General features: G+C 37.9%; 1 protein-coding gene across 1 annotated transcript; it reads right to left on the minus strand.

The window, feature by feature from the left end:
* Window positions 1-23256: 23256 nt before the first annotated feature.
* Window positions 23257-24062, minus strand: LOC149213349 (cysteine-rich repeat secretory protein 38-like). Its single transcript, XM_089388988.1, has 2 exons — window positions 23640-24062; window positions 23257-23556 (listed from the first exon to the last, which is right to left on the minus strand). Exons 1-2 carry the CDS (start codon window positions 24060-24062, stop codon window positions 23257-23259), a joined length of 723 nt encoding a protein of 240 aa, XP_089245114.1.
* Window positions 24063-25389: the final 1327 nt, after the last annotated feature.

A 25389-nucleotide genomic window follows, 5' to 3' on the forward strand; every position in this document is an offset into this window, starting at 1 on the left:
AAAACATCAACTACAATTTCTAAATTTCATAATTTATTAATCATGGAGAAACTCATCATGGAACTTATTTATATAAAAAAATGTACTTCATAAGTAAAATATTTCAATGCAACTAATATGTACAATGAAAAGAAATAAATTTGCATGGCTAAAGCATTTTTAAGCATTTCAAGTAATTTTATTATTTTATATTTGGGCTATATTCTTTTTTGTCAATTTTATCTTTGAGATGCAAATATTTTTTTTATACATTTTAAAAAAATTACACAAGAGGAAACTATATCTCTAAACACTTCTTATATTTGTGATTAAAATAGATCAACGCTGATATTTACATTAAAAAAAAAAAACTAATAAGATCAGCTTGCAATTTGAAAATTTGTTATTAAATGATTACTAATAATTCATTCATGCTACTTTACCCAATTCTACACTAATCCTACATTGAAAACCTAGGATAGACCAAATTCATAATTGAGCTACTTTTATGCATCTGTATTTGAAAAGTAAAGCAATATTCCATAGAACACTCCTTAAAACCATTAACATCTAAACCACGCTCAGTTACTATATTTACAGTGGACACATAATTGATCTCGTGGAGATTCATGGCATAAGTTGGTCAAACCTTGTACTCGTCATTTGTGCAGCAACACATATTCCACTTGAGAGTCAAGGTCCCGCAAGTTGGCCTCGTGATCCAATATGAAATCCCCAAACTTCTCATAGAGGTTGTCCACATTAAATTTGACACTATCATACACCTGTGGAAGCGTGAAAATATATGTATGTTCAGATATAGGTAAAGAAGACAAGGAAGTAAGTCGTTGCCACGATTATAGGAAAATACCTTGTTATATATGGTATGGAAAACTTTAATATTAATCGAGGAAGATGTAGCACTCACAACTTGTATCCTACATTATTAACTTGTAGCCCACATTCTCCTAGCATTGGAGTAGACAATATGATCTTCGAACACGTTGAGAGACATCATCTTAACGCCAGAGTGGATGGAATTTATTTGCACCATAGTGAAGATACAGTAAAATGCCTTGTGATATATTTGATTATATATAAATGAATGTTATAAATAATAATGAGGAACTTATCATGGAGGAACTTATTAAAATTGGAATAATCTCAACATGGAGGAACTTGTTAGAATTGGAATCATCTCAGATCCCTACGAAATTGGTGGGTGGGGAGCCACGTGGCATGAATATAATTTTTGAAATTTATTAAAAGTAATGGACCATTTTTTTAAATAAAAATTAATTATATATCAATGAATGTTATAAATAATAATGAGGAAGTTATTAGAATTTGAACAATATCAACATGGGGGAACTTATTAGAATTAGAATAATCTCAAATCCCTCGGAAACTGGTGGGTGGGGAGCCATGTGGCACAAATATATTTTTTTTAATTTATTAAAAGTAATTGACCATTTTTCTAAATAAAATTTTATCACATATAAATGAATGTTATAAATAATAATGAGGAACTTATTAAAATTGAAATAATCTCAACATGGAGGAACTTATTATAATTGGAATAATCTCAAATCCCTATGAAATTGGTGGGTGGGAGCCACGTGGCACGAATATAAGTTTTTAAATTTATTAAATGCAATGGACCATTTTTCTAAATAGAATTTTCTTATATATAAATGAATGTTATACATAATATTGAGGAACTTATTGGAATTGGAATAATCTCAACATGAGGAACTTATTAGAATTGGAATAATCTCAAGTACTAGGAAATTGGTGGGTGGGGGGCTAGAATTGGAATAATCTCAACATGGAGTAACCTATTAGAATTGGATTAATCTCAAATCCATAGGAAATTGGTGGGTGGGGAGCCACATGGCACGAATCTAATTTTTTAATTTATTAAATGTAATGTACTATTTTGCTAAATAAAATTTATTTATATATAAACGAATGTTATAAATAACAGTGAGGAACTTATTAGAATTTAAATAATATCAACATGGAGGAACTTATTAGAATTGGAATAATCTCAAATCCCTATGAAGTTGGTGGGCGGGGAGGCACTGGCAAGTATATTTTTTAAATTTGTTAAAAGTCAATGCAACCTAACTCTGTAATACACTACAAACATTGAGAAACATTAAGAAGCATATGATGAGCATATTCCCTTGAGAATCAATCTTCCATCTAAAGTTCATATGAATTAAGAAGTTAAACAAGATGAGAAGTGAGAAAAATCTATTATTATTTATCTAAAATTTAATTTGTTTAGGTGAAATTATAAGGATGGGTAATAAAATATACAAATTTTATTAATTTTATCTCATTGTCCACTTTTATTCTTTTATTTGATGATTTTGGAAAAAAATTAGTCAATTATTTTCTATTTTTAATATATTGAAAATTATATCGTTTTATGAATAGATATATTATTGAGGAAATTTTTATTTGATAAGTCAACAATTAATTCCTTTCTTAGATCAATAACAAATAGATACACTTTAAACCGTCTATGATATAAATAAATCCTCTTTAAATAATATTAACTATAAATATTTTTTATAACATAATTCATTAGTCTTTAAAATGACTATCTTTAAAATGAAACACTATTCTCTAACCTTATCTTTAAAATTCCATACTAAGATAAAACACTTTAATTTTCTTTAACAATATGTGCATTGTGTTAATCAACCTCCAAATATTATATTACATATATCAACCTCCAAATTTTAGTAATGATGGGCATGGACGCATTCGTAAAATGTGAAGCTTAGTTTTGTTTTATAGGTTAAAGTTAGTGATCTCACCTTAGAACCCAAGTATCTCTCAAGGCTAACATGGGTTTAGTTTTGTTTTATAGGTTAAAGTCATGGATCTCACCTTAGAACCCTAAGTGTCTCTCAAGGCTAACATGTGTTATAGATTAGGTAGAGAAATTTTTTTCTCTTGAAGTGGATCATCTTGTAGAAAATTTGGATTCTGCAAATTATACATGATCTGTGTTTATTTTATGATTTAATGGATTTTGTCCTTTGGAATCTTTCCTTCAAAAGTGGGTGAATTGGAATTGGTCCTCCTTATTTATGAAATCATATTTTTGATTGAAAAGGTTCTTTGTGATATTTTTTAGAAATGTAGCGGCTTATTAGAAAGTGTTTAATTATGGTCTCTCATTTTTATATTCAACATTAGGGATGGCCAGGATTTAGGTTGAGCTTAGCTAAAAAAACAAAAATAATAGTCATGGTCATGAAAATGTCAAAATAAGGTAAAACTCCAGATGTGTTACACTAAAAAATGTCACCATGGCTATTTACAGTTGGTATGGTTCTATCAACAGTCATACTACCCTCTTGAGCAAGTATTATGCCTCTGCTATTCATGTCAAACTCCAAGAAAGAGAGAAAGTCTTTATAAATATGTTTATCTCTGGGTACGCAGGTTCTCTCAAGCCTTGCCTGCGGGTACGCATCTTTTGTTCATAAGGTCTGCGTCCAAGGACGCTCTGTATCTAAAGGGGCAGGTGCATCCCTTTGAAAAGGTTAAAATGCGCAAGTTTTATCTTCAAAAACTTACTTGTGGTCATTTCTAGAGCTTTCTAGAAGGTTGTTTGATGTGTATTGAGCGCCTCCAGATGGTTCATGCACTCCTATCAAAGAGGAACTTATCCCATCAATAAGGGAGTGATCCCATCCAAAGAGGGGACTATCCCATTGATGGTGGACCTCATTAACTTCCTCTTGAGCACTATAAAAAGAGGCATTGAGCCAGAAGGAAAAAGGTTGAAAGCTATAGATTTCTAAGGGTAAATGCTGCAGGAATTAGGACTCCCATTTAGAAGCTTGTGAGGAGAGATTGTCATCTTTACTTGTTCTATTTGGAAGTGGGTGAGCTTTGTCAAAGTAGAGGAAGACTCTTGTGGACCCTGGAAGGAGCTTGCACAACACCAAGGCTCAGGTTGTAATGGTTCCTTTTGATTACCTTTAATGCAAATTGGTCCATTCTTCTCAATAACTTGTTGTTTATGGGTTATTTCATGTACTCCTTGGTCTATGTGTTGAATATGCTTTGTTTTATGTTATAATCAGGTGCTATTTAATTGTTTGACTGTTGGTGATTACAGGTTTTGGAGAAAAGGACGAGCTCATCCAGATCAACAAAGCTTGGACTTCTACAACAGCGTTTGGACAAAGGTAAGAACGAAACACTTGACTTCTCATATCATAATGTATGTTTAGAGAAGCATAGCTCAAGTTTGTTTTGTTTGTCATTAGAATGTCTTAGACTTCTAGGAAGGTCAGTTGTGTCCGTACCCTTGACAGATTCCGTGTGACAAATTGGCGACTCCGCTGGGGATAGATTCCATTGATGAGAAGAGTCTTTTCTTTTGTGTGAACTTTGCTTTGAGAAAATTGGTTTATTTTTCTGGTTTTGGCTCTGTGACCTTGTCTCTGGGTGGGTTAGCTTAGGATTAGTTTTATTTTGGGTTTTCTTGAGTTTTTCAGTAGGACGCACCCTCTGAGTGCTGCACAGTGCGTCCCTGGACGCACTTTTGCTGTGTGCACAGAGCGGGCCCGCACCTGTGCTAACGGGTTGCCTGCGTCCCCTGCCAAAATTTGAGAAAATTCCACTTTTTGCCTTTTTTGCTCTTAGATTTTGTTTTTTCTTAGTTTTTTCTGCCCAGATTCATCAGTCCCTTGCCCAGAATCTTCACCTGAACTGGTTTCGATAGCATTGAGTGTTTTAGTTGATTTCGTCGAAGTGTAAGCCCTAGGGTTTGATTTTTGAGTAGGTCTTGTAGTGACTTTAGCGGTAGGAGTTGTCAAGCCTTAGATCTCTCTGGTTTTGTCAAAATTCTAAGAAGTCAGACCTGTCATAAAGTCTACCTGTAGGAGCAACTTACCATCAAGTTGTCTTTTGGGCCAATTTCGAAGTGCTTGTTGTTTAAGTCTTGAATTCCATTTTACGAAAAGAACAAAAAGATTTGAGTTTTGTTTTGACTAGTCTTTTGATTCTGCATTGGCTTGTCCTTGATTTGATTTTGATCAAGTAAAACATCCTAGAATCATCTTTGTGAGCTTTTGCCTTGTTAGGTTTGCTTAGAGTAATCTCTCTTTTGGTTTGCTTGTGAGTCAAGTTTTCATAGTTTTGTAGCTTTTGAGATTGTTTTTTGTTAAAGATAGGTTTACATGCTTTATTAAAAAGAGAAAATACAAAAACATCTCCTTTGAAAAAGTTTTGTTTCAAGTAGCTTTGAAAATTTTGAAAGAAAAAGAGTTTTTCGTGCAAGTAAAGAGTGGTTATGTTTGTGTGCTTGAAAAGAAAAAGAGAATTGTTTCTTTGATTGTCTTTTCTAAGGAAGTTGTTTTCTCTAAAAATTGCATTCTCTCAACTCTCTTAGTTAAAGAATTTCATTGAAAAAGCAAAGTAGCATAGATCATCTTAGGTGCATCTTTGTAGTGGTTGGAGTCGAGTCTACACACCATTGGTTTCACTTCCATTACCTTGTGACTTTAAAGAACAACCATAAAAGTAACGCTTAAAGTAAAATTGAACTAGTAACTTTTATTTTCTAGGGCTCTGAAGCATCAATTTAGATCAGGCTAGTGTCTTGGAGTAGGTGAGTAATTAACTCTCCAAGACAGTAAAACCAAACAAGTAGTCGATCTTGTGATAGAATCAAATCCAATTGTTACATTTACACTCTGGGAAAGCTCCTCTTAAAGGAGAAGCACGAGCTCCTGTTCGAACCAGTGAGGGGATCATTCCCCCCTTGTTGGGAACGACACTAGACAGTACGTATTACAAACGGTAAAAATCGGATTAACCATTGTCGAGGAGCCAGGGGTCACTTATTGGTAAACCTTGGATTACTGTCAAGGAGCCGGTAAGGGGATTGAGCTTGCTACTCTGCCCTTGCGTGCTGTCGGAGTTTAGACTGTTCCCCCAGGTGTACTTGTGGCCGTTGGTAACCTTAGTGACCATAATCTCTAGGATTCTACCCAAAGTGATGGTGGAGGGAAGGTCCCACTGTACCTGGAGCAGACGTCGGCTATACTCACTTGGATTTTCTGGGGGGTTCACTTCACTCGAGACGGTTAAAGTGGAGGAACTTGGTCCAGTCTATTCATTAAGCAGGTTGTCGGCGTAACTGTTCCACGCGCCATTTCTGTACTGAATCCAGCGAGGTTGGGCCTAATCACCAACTAGCGCTTTTGGTCCGGAAGAATACTGTTTGTGTTTGGTTTGACGCCCTAGATTCTTTAGGCGTGTGATTCAAATTTGTTTGGTTCTTTAGAGACTTTAGGTGGTTTGATTTGAAATTTTATTTTGTTTTCGTGTGTAGTAGTTAAAAGTTTTTAGCTGTGGCGGAATTACCGAGACAGTCCCGTAGACTTCGGGGCCAGTCTCCTGAAGTTGTTTCTGTGGCCGAATTGTTGAGAAGATCCCGTAGACTTAGGGGTGAACCTCCTCAAGACGATTCCAGTCATTTAGAAGGTTTAAAGGTCCTTGTAACTCCTCCTAGTGGCAGTAGAGTAGGTTCACCTGAAGAAGGAGAATCTTCCTTGGTAGTCCATCCAGATTACCAAAGTTTAGAGACAGGTTATAATCCCGAAGCTGTTACAGTTTCTGAGCTTGTTGGTAGTTTTTCATCTGCTAGTGATACAGGCGAAGAACCAGAAATATCCGAACCTGTTACTCCGACTCCTAGTGTTCCTGATTCACCGAGAATAGAAAGAATTATCACCGAAAATCTTCCTGTTGGTTTGATTGCTATTGAAGAACTTGTTCCAGAGGAAGAAATAGGTGTCTCTGATCCTGAAGATCAAATTACCCTTGATCTAAGGGAGCGTGAATCTATCTTTTACAGTCCTCCTAGAAGTACTACTTGGTACCTTTCGTTAACCAATTATTTAGACAACTTTGGGCTAGGTTTTTCCACACCTCGTACTCCTTTTCCACCTGGAGGTATTCATACTCCTGTAAATATGTCTGGTCAGTCATCTGTGTTTACACAAAGTCCTGAATCTTTTTTACATGGTGGTCCTTCTGTTCCTACTGGGTATCAATCTCTTTCTGGTACCTTTGCGGGAGCGTCTCCTCAACCCGTTGATCATGGGTTATTAGTTGGAAACAGTGGTAATGTACCATTGGGTGTAGGAGACATTTACATGATGTCAGGTTCAGTTCCCGTTACCCAACCTCAAGGTGGCCAATTACCGCCTGGGGGGCAGCCTTCATTAATGCCTGGGGGGCAACCTCAAGGTACTTCATTCGTGTCTGGGGGGCAACCTCAAGGTAAGTACGCTCCTATAGGGCAATACATACCTCAAGGTCAACCCCAGCCTCAATATGTACCCCAAGGTCAACCTCAGTATCAATATCAACCTAAAGGATGGCAACCTCAAGGATGGCAACCCCAAGGGTATCAACCCAAAGGGTATCAACCTCAAGGATACCAGCCTCAATGTCAAGGTCAACCACAGTACCCGTATTTACCTCAAGGTTATCAACCTCAAGGTCAATACTCAGGTCAAGGTTATCAACCACCTCAAGGTCAATCATATGGTCAAGGTATGGGGACTGCCCCTTACAATTATCAATCCTATCCTCAATCCGGCTATGGATCTCAGTACCCTCAACCTGTTATGGGTCAATACCCTGGAATGTTAGTATGGGATCCGTCACAGGGTCAACAGATGTTGCAGCCAAGTATACAGTCGGTACCTCAAGCAGGACAACCTGTAGTTTCTGGTCCACCCCAGCAACCGCAACCTGTCCAGTCAAGTGTTCAGACCTCTGTAACTTCGGTAGTTACTCAGCCACCAATTGCACCTAGTACTCCATCTCAAACGGCTGCTGCAACTACCGCCACATCTACCATACTTACTTCTGGAGTATCGACGACTCCGGTTTCTACTGTCTCTGTAACCACTCCTCAGACATCTGTACCGTTGTCTGGATCTAGGATTCAAACCACAGTCCAGATGCCTGTAGGCCAACCTGGTATAAGTACGGTTGTCACTACTCAACCTCAATTTGTTCAACCTCCGTACCAGGGACAGTATCAACCTGGGCAAGCTGTCCAACAACCGGTTTACCAGTATCAACCGTATCCTGGGTACACTTATCAACAACCTCAGCAACCCCAGTACGGTCCGGTTAATCCTGGTTTTCCAGGAGGATATAATATCCCAAATGCGACTCCTGTTCCTAGTTATCCTGGATATCCTCCTCCTGGGGCCGGTATTGTGACCCAGAGTTTTAGAGATCCTAACCGGCAGTTACCGTTTATCGCAACTTTGGATTTACCAGACTTGACGCGTCTAACGAACGATCCAATTCAATATCTTCCGTTCTGGCCGCCAATGCCAAATAAGTTGCCCAGCGATATACCCAAGTTCGAAGGTAAGTCTGGAGAGGATCCGTCCAATCACGTGATGACTTACCACCTCTGGTGTGCTTCAAATTCCATCTCGGATGATTCGATCCGCTTACGTCTTTTCCAGCGTACACTCATTGGTCTCGCGGCCAAGTGGTACATTGAGTTACCACGGGCCTCTTTTTACAATTTTAGCCAGTTAGCTACCTCGTTCTTAACTCACTTTCAGTTACCGGTCAGATACGATAACGGTACGAAGTTATTAACTTCACTAAAACAATCAACCTCCACGTATATTTCAGATCACATTCATGAGTGGAGACGTCGAAGAAGGCTAGTGAAAGTTTTTATCCCAGACCAAATCTTAGCTGAATGGTTTGTTAAATCATTATTACCAAGGATTACTGAAGATGTAGCTAAGGCCGGAGTAGTTACTGAGGAGCAAGTCATTGCTCAGGCACAATACCTTGACTTAGTTTACACGCAGTCGGGTACATTACACGAGAAGATTCCGGATCTTCCAAAGTCGAACCAAATCGTTGCTGCTCCTTCGGGATCTCATGCCGCTGATGGTATGATTGGTATCGTGAATACAAAGAGCAAGAAGAAGTCTTCCAAGGCTTCAACTACTCCTATTATCACTTTGCCCGATTCCCCGACAGGAGAGTCTTCTCCTGAACTTACCGCCGATATTCACGCTGTAGAGTCATCTACGGCCAAATCAAAAAACGGTGGAAAGAAGAAAGGAAAGAAGAAGGCTAAAGCAGACAAGGCTCCGAAGGAGAAAACTGAAAAGTCGGAAACCAATGACGAAAAGCGCAAACCTCGATATCCTTGTCTTATTTGTGAAGAGGATCATTTTACGAGAGATTGCCCTCATCGGGCCGAGGTAGTGAAAATAGTCAAAGGTTCTCCCACTCCTGCTGTGTTAAAAAATCCATTTCCGGAGCAGGAGAATAAGATGATAGGTTCTTCCTCGAATGCCAGTGAAGAACCCATTTTGATGATGTCTCATGTGAGGATTGCGACTCGATCGCAAGATTATGGTAGTAAGAATCCTGTTGATGGTAAGGAAGCAGAATCTTCTCACTCTAACCCATCAACCTCAGCTCCTGGTTCCGATCCACTACAGATCGAGAAACCTAACCCAGACTTAGTAATTAAACCGCCCGCCAAGGGTGTACTTCGAAGGTCTGCTTTCAATCCACATGCGAGAGCGGCCCAGAATTACAACATTGTTGAGGACTTAGCTGTTTCACCCTCAGCAATGTCGGCGTTAGAAGTGCTGCAATCATGTCCAGCACAACGAAAATTGCTTTTGTCGGCTATAGGAGCTGTTGATGTTCAGGATCCGAATCTAATGATCTTCGATCTAGAAAATAGTACACCACGACTCCCCCATCAAATGGCTTTCCAAATTCCAGTGATAGTCAAAAACAGGCCTATTCATCGAACTGTGATTGATGAGGGAGCTTCTACGTGTATTATGTCAATTCAATGTTGGAGATCCCTTGGTTCTCCTTCGTTGAACCAATCCCCCACCATCCTTAAGGCCTTTGATGGCCGTGGGTTCCGTCCGTTTGGTATTCTACAGGAATTGCCTATAGGGGTAGAAGGTAAAACCGTTAGTCTGGATGTGGAAGTGGTTGATGCCCCTCTAGACTACAACCTTCTTTTGGGTCGAAGTTGGTCATATGCTATGACAGCGGTCGTTTCATCGGTCTTCAGAGTAATTAAGTTTCCACATAACGGTAAGATCGTGACTATTGATCAGCTGACATACTTTTCATCCGACCCAGCCTCTTCAGAGAGTATCCAGCATGTCGGTAAGACGACAATCCCTTATAGGGACGTTGGTGTAGGTTTAGTTAAGGATTCCGGTTTACTGGGAACTTTTCCTCTCCCTCCACTCAGCGTAGAACCTTCGTTTGCAACAATTCATATGATTACATCAGAAAACATTATTTATGATGATCCTTGGTATGTCCCATCTGACTCTGAGATAGACTCATTCGGTAATGCTATGCCTTTGAGTCCATATGAAATTGCTTATGAAGCTCTCATGTCTTTTACCGACTTTCATTCAACCGAGGTCGACCAAATGAATGTGGTCAGTGAAAAATCACTTTTCACCTCAACCTTAGAACGGATAACGTTTCCCGAAGTCGTGTCATCTGACGAACAACTTCGCGAAATCCTAAGTGTAGACGATCTACCATGGGAAGATCTCCATCACAGATCTTCGTTTTTACCTAAGGATGATGCATTTGAAAATGATTTTTCATCTATCTTTACCGCTGAATATGTCAAAGACGCTCAGGATCCAACGAAACATTCTGATTCAGAGTTGAATTTAGGGAATATTTCTCGTACTATTCCCATTGATATTTCAGTGAAGCCCGGAATTGAGGAGAACATTCATATAGGTGCCGCATGTACAGAAGAAGAAATCCAAACTTACAAGGCCCTATTCCAAGAATTCCGCGATGTGTTTGCATGGTCCTACGAGGAAATGCCGGGAATCGATCCTGCCATTGTTGTTCATGAAATCAAAACCTACCCGGATGCTAAACCCATCCGGCAACGGTTGCGTCAGATTCACCCTCGAAAAGCGGCTGCGATTAAAGCAGAAGTCGAAAAGCTGTTGAAAGCAGGTTTCATTTATCCGATCCCGTTAACGGATTGGGTATCGAATATTGTTCCAGTCAATAAAAAACAAGGAACAATAAGAATCTGTATCGATTATAGGGATATCAATCGAGCTTGTCCAAAAGACAACTATCCTACGCCTTATATCGATCAAATTATTGATGATTGTGCCGGAAGTGAAATGTTTTCCTTCATGGATGGTTTTTCGGGCTATAATCAAATCAATATTCTACCTGCCGACCAACCAAAAACGGCATTCATTTGTCCATGGGGGACATTTGCTTATTGCAAATTACCTTTTGGGCTTAAGAATGCCGGGGCCACTTTTCAACGGGCGATGTCTTACGCATTTCACGACATCAAGCACATTGTGCAACCGTATCTCGATGATTTGCCTGCTCATTCTTTACGACGAGCTGATCACCTTGACCACCTACGAGCAATCTTTATGAGGTGTAGGCATTATCGAATTCGGTTGAATCCCCACAAGTGTGTTTTCTGTATAGAAACAGGTCGATTGCTGGGATTTGTTGTTTCAAAAGCCGGCATTCGCGTCGATCCCTCGAAAGTCGAGGCGATCATCAAATTGCCTCCTCCTTCGAGTTTGCGCCAACTCCAAAGTTTGCAGGGGAAAGCGAACTTTTTACGTCGATTCATCCCAAACTACGCCGAGGTCACTAAAGGTTTTACACGGTTGTTGAAACAGAACGTTCAATTCTTTTGGGACGAGATTGCCCAACAATCTTTTGATGCACTTAAACACGCGTTGACCCATGCACCGTTGTTGCATCCTCCCAACTACAACCAGGACTACTTCTTATACCTCGCAGCTTCACATTCCACCATTGGAATGGTGTTAGTTCAAGAAGATGAATTCGGAGCGGAACATGTGATATATTATCTCAGTCAAACCTTAAATCCCACTGAGTTAAAATATTCGCATGTGGAGAAATTGGCCCTGGCAGCCGTTCAAGCTGTCCAGCGTTTTCGTCACTACATTCTTCTCCGTAAAACTACAGTTATTTCGGATTGCAACCCTATGATTTACATTTTGACAAAACAATTGCTAGGGGGCAAGTACTCTAAATGGATCGTTATCCTGCAAGAGTTCGACTTGGAGTTCGAAAAGTCCAAGTCTAAGAAATCCTTAGTTTTTGCGGAATTGATGTGTGATTTCCCGCGTACTGACACAGAGACTGTGGCAGAAGAGTCCATTGTGGACGAATCTTTGTTTCTTATCAGTACTTTAGATCCGTGGTTCGGGGATATAATCATCTATCTCCAAACCCAAACCTTTCGGCCTGAAGCTTCAAAGCAGAACGTCGAAAAATTAGGTTTCAATCCCAGCAATACAAAATTATTGGAGATACACTTTATCGCCGGGGGGCAGACTTAGTTTTTCGACGTTGTCTAACTCACGAAGAGGCTGAGAGAGTTTTGAATGATTGTCACTCTGGAGCATGTGGCGGTCATATGTCTGGGTATGCCACAGCTCAGAAGGTGTTGCGCGCTGGTTACTTCTGGCCATCTATGTTTAAAGATTGTATCATTGCAGTCCGGAAGTGCCACAACTGCCAAGTGTTTGATCGAAAGATGCGCGCACCACCTGCTCCTCTCCACCCTATAATTGCCGTTGGTCCATTCGCCAAATGGGGTATCGACTTTATTACTTGTAACCCTCACTCGGCCGGGGGGCATGCGTATATCATCCTCGCGGTTGATTATTTCACTAAATGGGCCGAGGCGATGCCTACATTCGACGCAAGCGGCAAAACAACTGCAGTTTTCATATTCAATCATATAATAACTAGGTTTGGTGTCCCACAAGCAATTATTACTGACCATGGAAGCCATTTTCGAAACACCATGATGACTGAACTTACAAGCCAGCTTGGTTTGCGCCATGACAGCTCTACTCCTTATTATCCGCAAGCCAACGGTTTGGTTGAGTCTATCAACAAAGTTCTGGTTATCATGATCCGACGAACCATTGGTATTCATCGGTCGAATTGGCACAACATGTTATTTTCGGCGCTATGGGCATACCGAACCTCAGTGAAAACTTCAACAGGGTTCACTCCTTTCCAGCTAGTTTATGGCTTAGAAGCAGTGTTACCCATTGAATGTGAAATCCCATCACTTCAAATGGCTGTCGAATTACTTCCAGCTACTTCCGAAGAGGAGAAACGTTTATTGTACTTAGCTAAATTAGATGAGACTCGACGTGACGCTGCATTGGCAATCGAGACTCACGCGAAGCGAATGAAAGCTCAGTATGATAGAAATGTGACCCCTCGAAGTTTTTCGGAGGGAGACCTAGTGCTCTTATATGATCAAGCTAACGATAAGCTAGGTGCTGGAAAATTCGTTCCTATGTGGCATGGACCCTATATTGTAAAGCGAAAGCTAGCAAAAGGGGCTTATGAGCTAGTAGATTTTGATGGGGACTCTTTGGATAAACCCAGAAATGGACTTTACCTAAAGAGGTATTATGCTTAAATGGTGGGTATGGAGAATTTTTAGTTAGGTTAGGTTTTCTTTCTAGCTAGTATGATTGTTAGTTAGTCAGTGTGCTTAGCTTAGTGAGTGTGTTTTTCGTCGTTATTCTGGCTTATCTTGGTTTTGCTCTTGATATTGTAGATGTCGACGCCCCTCCAAACATACATTGGATTTGCTGATGGTGCTTGTCGTAGTACACGGAATATCTCTTCCGCAGCTTGGGTTATCTATTCACCCTCTGACGAGTTAGTTTCTATGCATGGGGTAAGCCTCGGTCAAACAACGAATAACATTGCAGAATACAGTGCAGTGGTTGAATTATTATCCGAATCTATTTCATTTGGAATTCGACGTTTGATAGTGAGGTTAGATTCTGAACTTGTTGTATTACAGCTTAATAGAGTTTATGCCATTAGAAATCCTGTGTTATTAAGGTTGTTTTTGAGAGTGCGTCTCTTGGAACGTGAATTTGATTACATTGAATATCAGCATATTCCAAGGTCCTTAAATACATTAGCAGATGCAATTGCTTCTCGAGTGTTGGACAGACATTTACGATAATCATGCAAGTAAATTTAAAAAACATTTCATCATACATGTTAAACAAGATAAGCCGGTAATAGTGATATATATATAGATAGGAGTGTGTCAAAAAATATACATCGTCTTCGATCATAGGTTGAAAAACACCTTATGATCGGCAAAATGATAAGTACAAAAAGTCAAAAATGTCACATGTGTCCACAAAGTGACTAGCCAATCACTGGTGGTGCTCCCTATACGACACCACTGCACGGGCTACCTTGCGCAAAAATCTCCTCAACGGTCCAGGGACCGCGACTACGTAGCGCTGAAGTCTGATAGGAATATCATCCATAGTAGTCTCCGGTATATCTGCCGTCAGACGCTGTAGATCATGCTCCAACTCAGCTAGTACCTCTGCAGCCGCCGCGTCCTGTGGGGCCGGTATCGGTGCAACTGGATGTCTCCTCTCGAAAGGCCGGAGGTTGGCTGGACGCTGTGGACCAACATCTGCATTTTGAAAATTTTACTGTCAGTTTTGAGACGATATATACAAAAAAACAAAAAAAAATACATAATTTGAAAACTCGTGAAAAATAAAGTACCTCTGTCATCCCATTGTTCTCCCTGTGGAAGAACCATGTCCGGATCACCTCGAAAATCTATTCCGGCATACGGAAAGTCCTGAATCGCAAACACCTGGTCCTCTAACCAGTGAAAATAACTATCAGTGAATCGAACAACTGCCGCACCCTCGTCCGGATGCCGGGCCATCACCGCAACCCATCGTACCAGCTTTGGCTCCTGAGGACCCGAAATATCAACAGTGAGATGCTGAGGGATCAGCACTGGAATCCTCTCTAAGGCAAAGCTCACGACTATAGGCCCATATCCAAAGGTCTTTAGTCTCCCGGTCTTTGCCTTGGTCAGTTGGGTTTTCAAGTTAGCCAACAACGCATCACACCAGTTGAAAATGGTGCCTTGGAGACAATCAATTGCCATCCGAAATTGAGACCCAGTAGCAATATGTAAAGTGGCTGAGCCACAAATCCTGGTCACAGTGAAAGCTAAGACCATGAGTTCACGTTGAGAGACATATTTGATCTCTATGCCTTTCTTATTCTCTCGATCAGGTAGGCACCAATCTGCTCGGAGACTATCAAGGGATTGGCCACCCGGCCTAGTCCCAGCCAGATTGAGTTGCTCACCTCTGTTCGGCAAGCCAGTGAGAAAGTAAATGTCAGCAGGCTCTATCTCGAGTTGTTGCCCGCCGATATAAAAGCATTGCTCTTGAACATTCCATCTCTCGACCAGCCACTCCAAGAATCTTACCTGAGCTCTCATACCGGGTATGGCCCAGTATTTGTATAATCCACATCCTCTTAGGGCATCGAGGGAAGGTTGATGATTGATTGCAGCTTCATCAACCTCCTCATGCTCTCTTTCTCTCCAATCTAGCATGATAAGTGCCCTACACATGAACAAACAGGCATTAAAATTAGTTTTGGGAAATTTCAATGGTTAAATTGGGAGCTTGGGGTTTCAAAACCCGCGTTTTGCGAAGGACGCACCCCGCGTTTGACACACAGTGCGCCGGGACGCAGGTGGCCTGAAGGTAACCTGCGTCCCCCGACCTTTTCCCTGTGTAGGAAAAAGTCGGGGGACGCAGGCCAGCCTTTAGGAAACCTGCGTCCCCCGCAGGGCGGTTTCCAAAACTCAAAACCCACCAAAAAAAAAAAATGAAACCTAAAACAAAATTCTAAACGGATGAAATTGACAAGGAGGATTTTGTGAAATACCTGGAAGAGACGGCGTTCGATTCTAACGGTTAGATTTTCCGCAGTGACCACAGGAAGTTTCTTGTCAAAAGCTCCTTTTTCAACCTCAACAGTCAAACGGTAAAAATGACATGGTAAAAAGTCTTTTTATAGGTTTTTTGGATGAATTTGTTCATTTTTCACCATGGAAAGATGTTTTTCGATGAATTTTTGCCTATCTTAAACAGGTATGAGTAATGTGTCGCTTTTGTGCAGGACAAAGGGACTTAGAGGGAAAATTGTAATTTTTTCACAAACAAAATATCAGAGTCATCTTTTAAGCCCTTTTCTGACTCCTAAAACATGAAAAGATTGCCGAGCGTTTCTTTTACACTCGTTAAAACGGAATTAAAAGACGGTCCCCTTATAGCTCTTTTCTGACCGTAAAATCAGGAAAAGATTGCCGTGTTTTTGTCGTTTCAAACTCGATACGGAAATAAAACGACGTGTCCTTGATCACTTTTTACTTTTCAGGTCAGTGACACTAATTATGAAAGTACTCCTTGGTCGCAAGATCAAGCGGTTCCCCCAGGTATTATTTTATACTTTTTTCGGGCTTGAGGGACACAAATTTACGAAAAAGTTCAATTTGGAGTTTCCTTAAGTTTTTCAGACTCTCTAAAATTGAAAAACGCCGAGTTTTTTCTATACTGGGCTCGTTAAACATTTTACAGTAAAGGACCTGTTCAATTACAAACAGGAACGAACCACTCCTTCCTAGGGTTCGAATCAAAACTGGGTTGGACTCATCCGAAGGATGAGCTTATAATCAAGCATATGTTATCCTCCTCAAGCTTGTTAAAAATAAAGAGGTACTTGCCAGAAATGGTGGGGGAAAAGAGAGAAGAATGAGCCTATTTGTTACCTTTTGTCTCAGAAGAAACTTTATTACCACTCTTGGACACGACACTTTTCATTCACCTGGGTTGGGAAATCTTTTACCTCACAGTCGATCAAACCACTTTTGAAAGTCTTCAACCGGGTTCCAGGGATTAACTTTGAGTTATTTAGCACCAAACCATCTGTCGTGTCGTTATGTGTCCAAGAGGTCTGCAAACAAAACTTTCATCTGCAAAATACTTGTCATCCATTTGACCATCCCTGAGTCAGTCCTTACAGCAATATTTCTTCAACTTGAACAATGATTTCGTGTTGTGGGCTTGCCCGCAACGGGTCACTTTCTATCGACATCAGCACATTATCTAGAGAGATGACTTAGAAATCGTCAGTGCCTTGAAGTCTGCATGCATCAATGGCAGGTTTCTCGCCTTTGACGTCAGTTTACATCATTGACTTTCGATCGAAGGATTCCGTGAAATGTTCGACATCAACTCATTCATTCACATCTCATGGATTGTACTGGGTACTTTGAGAACCATTGACATTACTGGTGGTCTCTCTCACGCTTGTTAACAGTTCACATCATCGACTGGTAATCAAGTGGTTTCTACCATGTTCGACATCGACTCATTTATTCACATGGCTAGGATCGTACCAATTCGAGAAGTAGGAATGAAGACCCTGGATCAAATCTTTGCCATCCAGGCTGCGAGGAGTTTTGTATTCATTATCTGAGTAGACTAACCATAAACAGATGGTTGCGCCCATACTGTGTCTACAAAAGTCTATGATTATGATGTACTGCAAAATCATTCCTGTATCAGAGTAGTTAGTCTGTTAGTTAAAGTTTTTATCTGAGTATGGGAATGCCTACCTCAGTGATGATATAATCTTATCCATGTATTTTGTGTTGAAAATTGCAGGTTCTGACCAGGTTCTCCACGAGATAATCCTCGAAATGATAAAGCACTTCACCCTTCCTAGATAATACAAAACCCTAATCTATTCCAGGCTTCGCACTTTAGGGGGCAATCTGTTACACTAAAAAATGTCACCATGGCTATTTACAGTTGGTATGGCTCTATCAACAGTCATACTACCCTCTTGAGCAAGTCTTATGCCTCTGCTATTCATGTCAAACTCCAAGAAAGAGAGAAAGTCTTTATAAATATGTTTATCTCTGGGTACGCAAGTTCTCTCAAGCCTTGCCTGCGGGTACGCATATTTTGTTCATAAGGTCTGCGTCCAAGGACGCTCTGTATCTAAAGGGGCAGGTGCGTCCCTCTGAAAAGGTTAAAATGCGCAAGTTTTATCTTCAAAAACTTACTTGTGGTCATTTCTAGAGCTTTCTAGAAGGTTGTTTGATGTGTATTGAGCGCTTCCAGATGGTTCATGCACTCCTATCAAAGAGGAACTTATCCCATCAATAAGGGAGTGATCCAATCCAAAGAGGGGACTATCCCATTGATGGTGGACCTGATTAACTTCCTCATGAGCACTATAAAAAGAGGCATTGAGCCAGAAGGAAAAAGGTTGAAAGCTATAGATTTCTAAGGGTAAATGCTGCAGGAATTAGGACTCCCATTTAGAAGCTTGTGAGGAGAGATTGTCATCTTTACTTGTTCTATTTGGAAGTGGGTGAGCTTTGTCAAAGTAGAGGAAGACTCTTGTGGACCCTGGAAGGAGCTTGCACAACACCAAGGCTCAGGTTGTAATGGTTCCTTTTGATTACCTTTAATGCAAATTGGTCCATTCTTCTCAATAACTTGTTGTTTATGGGTTATTTCATGTACTCCTTGGTCTATGTGTTGAATATGCTTTGTTTTATGTTATAATCAGGTGCTATTTAATTGTTTGACTGGTGGTGATTACAGGTTTTGGAGAAAAGGAGGAGCTCATCCAGATCAACAAAGCTTGGACTTCTATAACAGCGTTTGGACAAAGGTAAGAACGAAACACTTGATTTCTCATATCATAATGTATGTTTAGAGAAGGATAGCTCCAGTTTGTTTTGTTTGTCATTAGAATGTCTTAGACTTCTAGGAAGGTCAGTTGTGTCCGCACCCTTGATAGATTCCGTGTGACAAGATGCAAATTACTTTGGTAGTTGAACATATCTTTCAACTTTTTGAGTAAACCCTATTCATTAGCAGTTACACAGAGAAAAGTGATTGATACTCTTTTCGTTGATTTTTTTTGAAGTTATAGGTGTTACTAGAATGGTAATCTAGTTATACAAAAGGAGTAAGGTTGTTTGAGGAAATATATATGAAGAATTTGTTCAAAATTATATTGTTTTAAATGATTAGTACAATTAATATAATAATAAGGATATTGTTTATTGTTTTATGGAGTTTTGGATGGATGGTGAATGGGCGACCAATTTAAATTCTTGAATTGATGATGAATGGGTGCATTATTGAGGGAGACTTTCCTATGATAAATTCCAAATTAGTTTATTTGATTGGTGGTCAATATGTGCATTCTTGGATTGAGGGTGAATGAGTACACTAGAAAGAGAGCCTTTGTTTGATAAGTCATCAATTAATATCTTAGATTGATAACGAATAGGTACATAATTCATTAATCTTGATAAGAAAACTTAACTTTAAATATATTGTTGTCCTCATCCTCCTCCTCCTCCTCCATTTCTCTTTCAGTATTTTATTATTATATTTCTCTTTCAATATTTTATTATTCATAACAACTTATTTGTTATTATTATTATTTAAAAATTCATTATATAATTTTTTTTAAATCAATAGTAAACATTTTGATTTATCTTTTTAAGTATTTTATTATTATACATTGTAACAACCTATGTTGCGCTATCAAGGTTACCTTTATCCTCATTCCTTATCATTGTCAACAACCATCCATACACATATATTTATAAATTTAAATTTTTATATTTTAAAAATTGAATAATTTTATTTTTTTATATTAATAATAATGTTATTATAATATCATTTTTTTAATTAATATTAAAATTATATTTAAAATAATGACTTTATCCTATTACATTACTTCAAACTTTTTTATCTTAATATTAAATTTTAATTAATAAATCATTTTCATAATAAATTTTCTGTTTAATACATATTAAAATTTTATTAAAAACAATAAGTTGACTTAAAAGTTACCATTGAAGTATGAAATTGCAACAATTATATAGGCATGTACCTTATTCCATTTATTGGAAAATTTTCCATTGTATATGTAGTTGTTTTTTATGCTTATTAAAATAGGTTTGTTTTTTATTTTTTATTATTATTATTGACTTAAAAGTTATCATTAAAGTATGAAATTGCAACAATTATATAGGCATGTAACTTATTCTATTTATGGGAAAATTTTCCATTGTAGGTAGTTGTTTTTTTATGCTTATTAAAATAGGTTTGTTTTTTATTTCTTCTTATTATTTATATAATAAAAAATATTTGTATTTATTATATTTGTAATTTTAATTTTATATTCACATAAACATATTTAAATTTTAAATATTTTATTAAAAATACAAAAGATATAAATTTCTATAAAAGTTTATTTAATTGTTATAAAACTTATATGCTTGAAAATAATTGATATGTAAATTAAATGGATAGAATATTGGATATATGTATACTTTATCTAATTTTAATAATTAAATTATAATAATAATAAAATATTTTCGGTTTTTCGAAATTTATATCACCATAACCTTCACTCTGCATAAAATCAAGTTACAGCACTCAAGAGAACATAATTTCTTTTGGCAACATTCGTGCCAATCCTCTTATCACATTATTTCTTCATTGACGGATTGCCCATGGGGATAGACAAAATAAACATAATCTTTAAACTCGAGCGTGAGGTAAAGATGAATGTTGCTGGAAGCCATTGACTCGTAGAAGAGGTGAGGACTCACTTGCTGGCCGAATCAACCCAGGCGGGTTGGGAAGGAGGGCACTTCTTCTTGGCTTTTTGGACGATGAGATTTCACATTTTTGCGGGGTCCAATGGATTCGATTCTCCCTTACCTAATTCCATAAAACCCCTTAGTAGTAAGTATTCAACATTTCAAGAAACAAGGGAAAGTTGTCCATAAACAATTTCAACATTTTATTGCTCTGTGTCCTACAATGGAGAGGACATTTCCCATTATTTAGTGTTTTTCTCAGGTATAAATAGTTCCGTGATTATTATTTTTCAAGTAGCATTTCACCGTTAATTTTCCCCTTCAATTATCTTTCAAACAAACATGTTTCACTTCTTCGTTTAGATTTTCATTTATATAGACGATATTCTCTGTTATTTTTAGCTATTCTTAGAGGATGAAAAAATTAGTTATCAATTTGAACCATCATACTACTAAAAATGAGTCATCATATTACTCTTAATAATAATAATAATAAATAAATATTATGTACTATTTTATGGGTTGTTTATGGGTTGTATGTGAACGCTTTTATAGGTAGTTTAATTTTTACATTTATGGATGATTTGGATGGATTATGATTTGGCATTTACATTGACAAGCTCGAAGGTTATCTAGAGGAAGCAGGATGTGCTAGCACGATTAGCTAGGATAGTCGTCATCCTTCTTCTCTATGCTGACGATATTGTTCTCCTTGCAAGGTGTTCATCTGATATTGATAACCAACTTAGGCTTCTTAAGTATTTCTACTCTACCATGGACATGACTATTAACACTGACAAAAAAAAAGTTTATGATTATCAAATCCAAGAAGGACACATACACTAATTTTATTTATGACAATAATAATTTGGAGGAAGTGTATTCTTATAAGTACCTAGGAATTGATATTCATCACAAGCTCAACTGGAACTGTAGCATTGACAAAAGGATTAATGGGGTATGGAAAGCTTACTTTGGTCTTGAAAATAATTGTAAAGCAGCAAACCTCATAATGTGAGATAAAAAGAAGTTTCTCTTTGAAACTTTAGTCACTCTCGTTATCTTATATGGATGTGAGGTTTGGAGTTGCAGCATCTCTAGAGAATCATGGAGAAAGATTGAGCAAATCCAGAAGCGCTTTATAACATATAACATGAAAATTAAAAGCAATACACCCTACCCTATTCTCCTTATAGAAGTAGGTCTTTCCCTATCGACAACATAACTATGACTAGAAGTGGCTTTTGTTGTACAAGCACAAGCTCAATAACATAGGAGATCATAGACTTCCTAAGATAGGTTTAAATTCCAGCAAAACCACCTAAAGCTCAAAGCAGGGGTGGTATAAAGACAAAAGGGCCTGGTTAAACCATTGGGAGATCAGCAAGAATGATGCATTGCAAAACATTAATAAAATTAAAAATATTGTTACTTCTAAGTTCAAAGAAAAAATGTGGTGTGAGAAAGATTTAGCAGCTAAAAGAAAATGAAGTTATTATAAGAAGGTCATCAATCCCACCCTAGAAGATCAAAAGTATCTCTCTGTTTTAGCTAGCTCAAAGAAGAAAGTTAATATATCGAAGATTAGAATGAACTCCCATGAGCTCCATAGTGAAACAAGTCGCTGGGTAGTTCCTAAAACACCATGGATGGAAAGGATCTGCCATCTCTGTGAGAATAAGAACATTGAGAATGAAAACCACTTCCTCTTAGAGTGTCCCACGTACAACCACATTAGATCTTAGTTTCATAATCTTTGTCGTAATACTAACCTTCCTAGCCTTTTATGATGGCAAAATTATAGTGAGCATGGGAGACTTCTCTCCGAACTTTTTGACCATAAGAATAAAACCTTAAATCAAACTAAATAATACTTTTCTTTAGGTCCGATAGACCAAACTCTGGTCTAAGTGGACGTTAACCATCATCATCATCATATTATATTATCTTTTAATTTATTATATATTTATTATATTGTATTTTGTGGTGAGAATAATTATTTATGGTTGTTAATAAATGAAAATTGATTTATTATTATTATTTAAGATAAATTACTCCATCTAAAATGAGATGGTTTAAAAGAAACCATTTTTCACTCATATTAAATGCCTCTAAAAAAAACTCTTCAAACCACAAAAATAATATTAAAACAATACTCTAAATCCATGTAAGATTTCAAATTATTTAACTATTTTCTTTTTATTTAAATAAATATTTTAAAACAAAAACACAAATTTAACTTCCATTTAAATTTTGATTGGGAATAAAAGCACACGGGAAACAAAATAGGAAATGGATTTTATTTTTCCTCATGAAAACGGATTTAGTAAAATTAGTTGTCATAGCCCAGCATAAAACAAATATTTTGAGGAGACCTACCCGATAGAGAAAGGATGGAAAATTAAAGACAAAGGCAGAAAATTCAATAATTTTAACCTAGTCATTTTAGTTATGACACGGAGAAGGTGAGTAAGCAGACCACTAATGCGACCACAACACAACCGTGCATGATCACCCCATGAAACCCACACAGCAACCACACCTCCAAAAAGAGTCATCTCGCGATCATCTCATTAACCTCACACATCATCTCATCCCAACCACAACGCGATACGCACCATTAATTGGAGGAAAGTAGAGCACACCTATACGAGAAGCAAGCCGCCCAGCACACCTAAAATTATGATTATTTTGCTTGAACTCTTTCTATTTGACCCGTTCATCTGCTTCCCTGGCGGATAAGCCCCCGGTGTAACAGCTGGCGACTGTGTGTGCTGCTTCGTTGGTGCAATAGCTGGCCCTTTTGCCGTGGATGGAGATGGAGGCAAAATCGAGTTAAAGAAAGGATACATTTCATAATGGGCATTGCAGCTTTTGCTCAAAACCGTAGCTCCTGCGCTTAAGAGACATGTTTTGCATTGGATACTCGATATATCTCTCGTGCACTGCACCGCACCGTAAATCCTTCGAGACAGGGAGTCTGTACTTGTTCCCGAAGCATATAACTTAGATCCAGACGCTGCCTCACCTGATTACTATGATTATAATTATACCATCCACCAGTAGACATTTGTCCGAAGAAATCATATTTTTCATAACGTAAGAAGCAGTCGTCCAACAAAATTAAACCACCGCCGGTATTCCCACACTTGTGCCGAATTGTAGTGACTGCGATATGGGAGCAGTTGCGGCACTGTTCGGCTGTTGTGTCCCTGGAACATTGTAGGAGGCCGTATATTTGGCCATCCACACAAGTGTTAAAACCAGTTTGGGAGGTGTGTTGAACAAGACTATTAAAGACTGTATTCAGATTGCTGTCTAACGTACTACCGTGCGTATAGTTGAAGTCGAAGAAGCACACAGTGTGTGGAACCTGGAGTGCATCGGCACGAAAAGCAATGAGTACGAGGAAAAGTAGGACGAGGTAGAAGAGCCTAATAATTTGCCCCATCACGAAGAATCCCTTCGTTGGAAATAGAATTCTCGTGCTCAGTGACCAAAGGAGAATTTGCAGGGGATGCCAACGTTGTTCCTGCAATTCTGTATATCTAGATTTGAATAATTGATTTGCATATTCTATATATAAGGATGATAACAAGATTCGAATTTTAGGCACATTGTCCACCAAGGAAAAAAATAACCCATGAGTTCATCATGAAATTCAATTCAAGTCCGATACGAACTTTTTTTATATTTTTGGCGTGTGGAGCGGGTATGACGGGATTCCGCTTGACCACAGTCATGTTTAAGATAAAAAGTCCAAAAAGTCCGTTGGTATTTCGCGCTATATATATTCACGGTTCTCTTTCCTATGTGAATGCCAGCGTTACTTTGACTTTGACTCTGACTCGAGTTTGGTTCAACAAAAAATTTTAAGATTTTATTGGTTTTCTTTCCTGTGTGTGAATGCCAGCGCTAATTTGACTTTGACTCGAGTTTGGTTCCACAAATAAAATTTTATAATTTTAAGATTTTATTAATTACGTCTGTGAACACCACTTGTGTATACAAACTTAGCTGATTTTGTTTTCTTAAGGCGTAGTTCAACAAACAAACTAGGTATTTATTGGATCCTTTTTCAATAATCCAAATCATTTTTCTTTTTCATTTTCCTTTTTATTGGTTATATTTATATTATTGGGTTTATTTTTTATTAGATTAAAGTTATTATTACTGGTAAGTATCTAATTACTGAAAAATATAATTATTTCTAGGGTTAATATACTTATACCATTAGAGATACCTATTACTACTATATAAGTTATAACATGGTATACCTTATATACTGTATTATTATATAAAGATATAATAGGGGGATATATTAATGATAGGATATATGTTATAGATATTATAATACTTTATATAGTATATAAATTTATATATTAATATATTATATTAATAATTGGATCATATTATATTACAATAATATATAGTTAATATAGGTATATTAATTATATCTAATAGATACTAATAACATAACTGAATGGTATTAGGTTATAGTAATTAGTTTCCATTTAATTTTTAGATTTTTTAGAATAAGCTTTTGAAACTCTTCTAGGAATTTTAGTGACAATAACTAAAGCATAGGAATCACACACAAAGCATGTTGATAGATCCTTGTGAATGTAGAGGGAAATCAAGGTATTCATGAAACACACAAAATGTACTTTTGAGGCTCTTGAGTTTCAACACAAACTTTATGATGGTGTATGGGTTAATTCCAAGAAAGTTGTAGCTATGTAACACTTTCCCTTTCTTGAAAATGACAAACTTATGTG

The sequence above is a fragment of the Pinus tabuliformis genome, chromosome 1_1 (genome assembly GCF_031772625.1).
Source record: "Pinus tabuliformis cultivar Carrire ecotype Pingquan chromosome 1_1, CPIR1, whole genome shotgun sequence".
NCBI lineage: Eukaryota > Viridiplantae > Streptophyta > Pinopsida > Pinales > Pinaceae > Pinus > Pinus tabuliformis.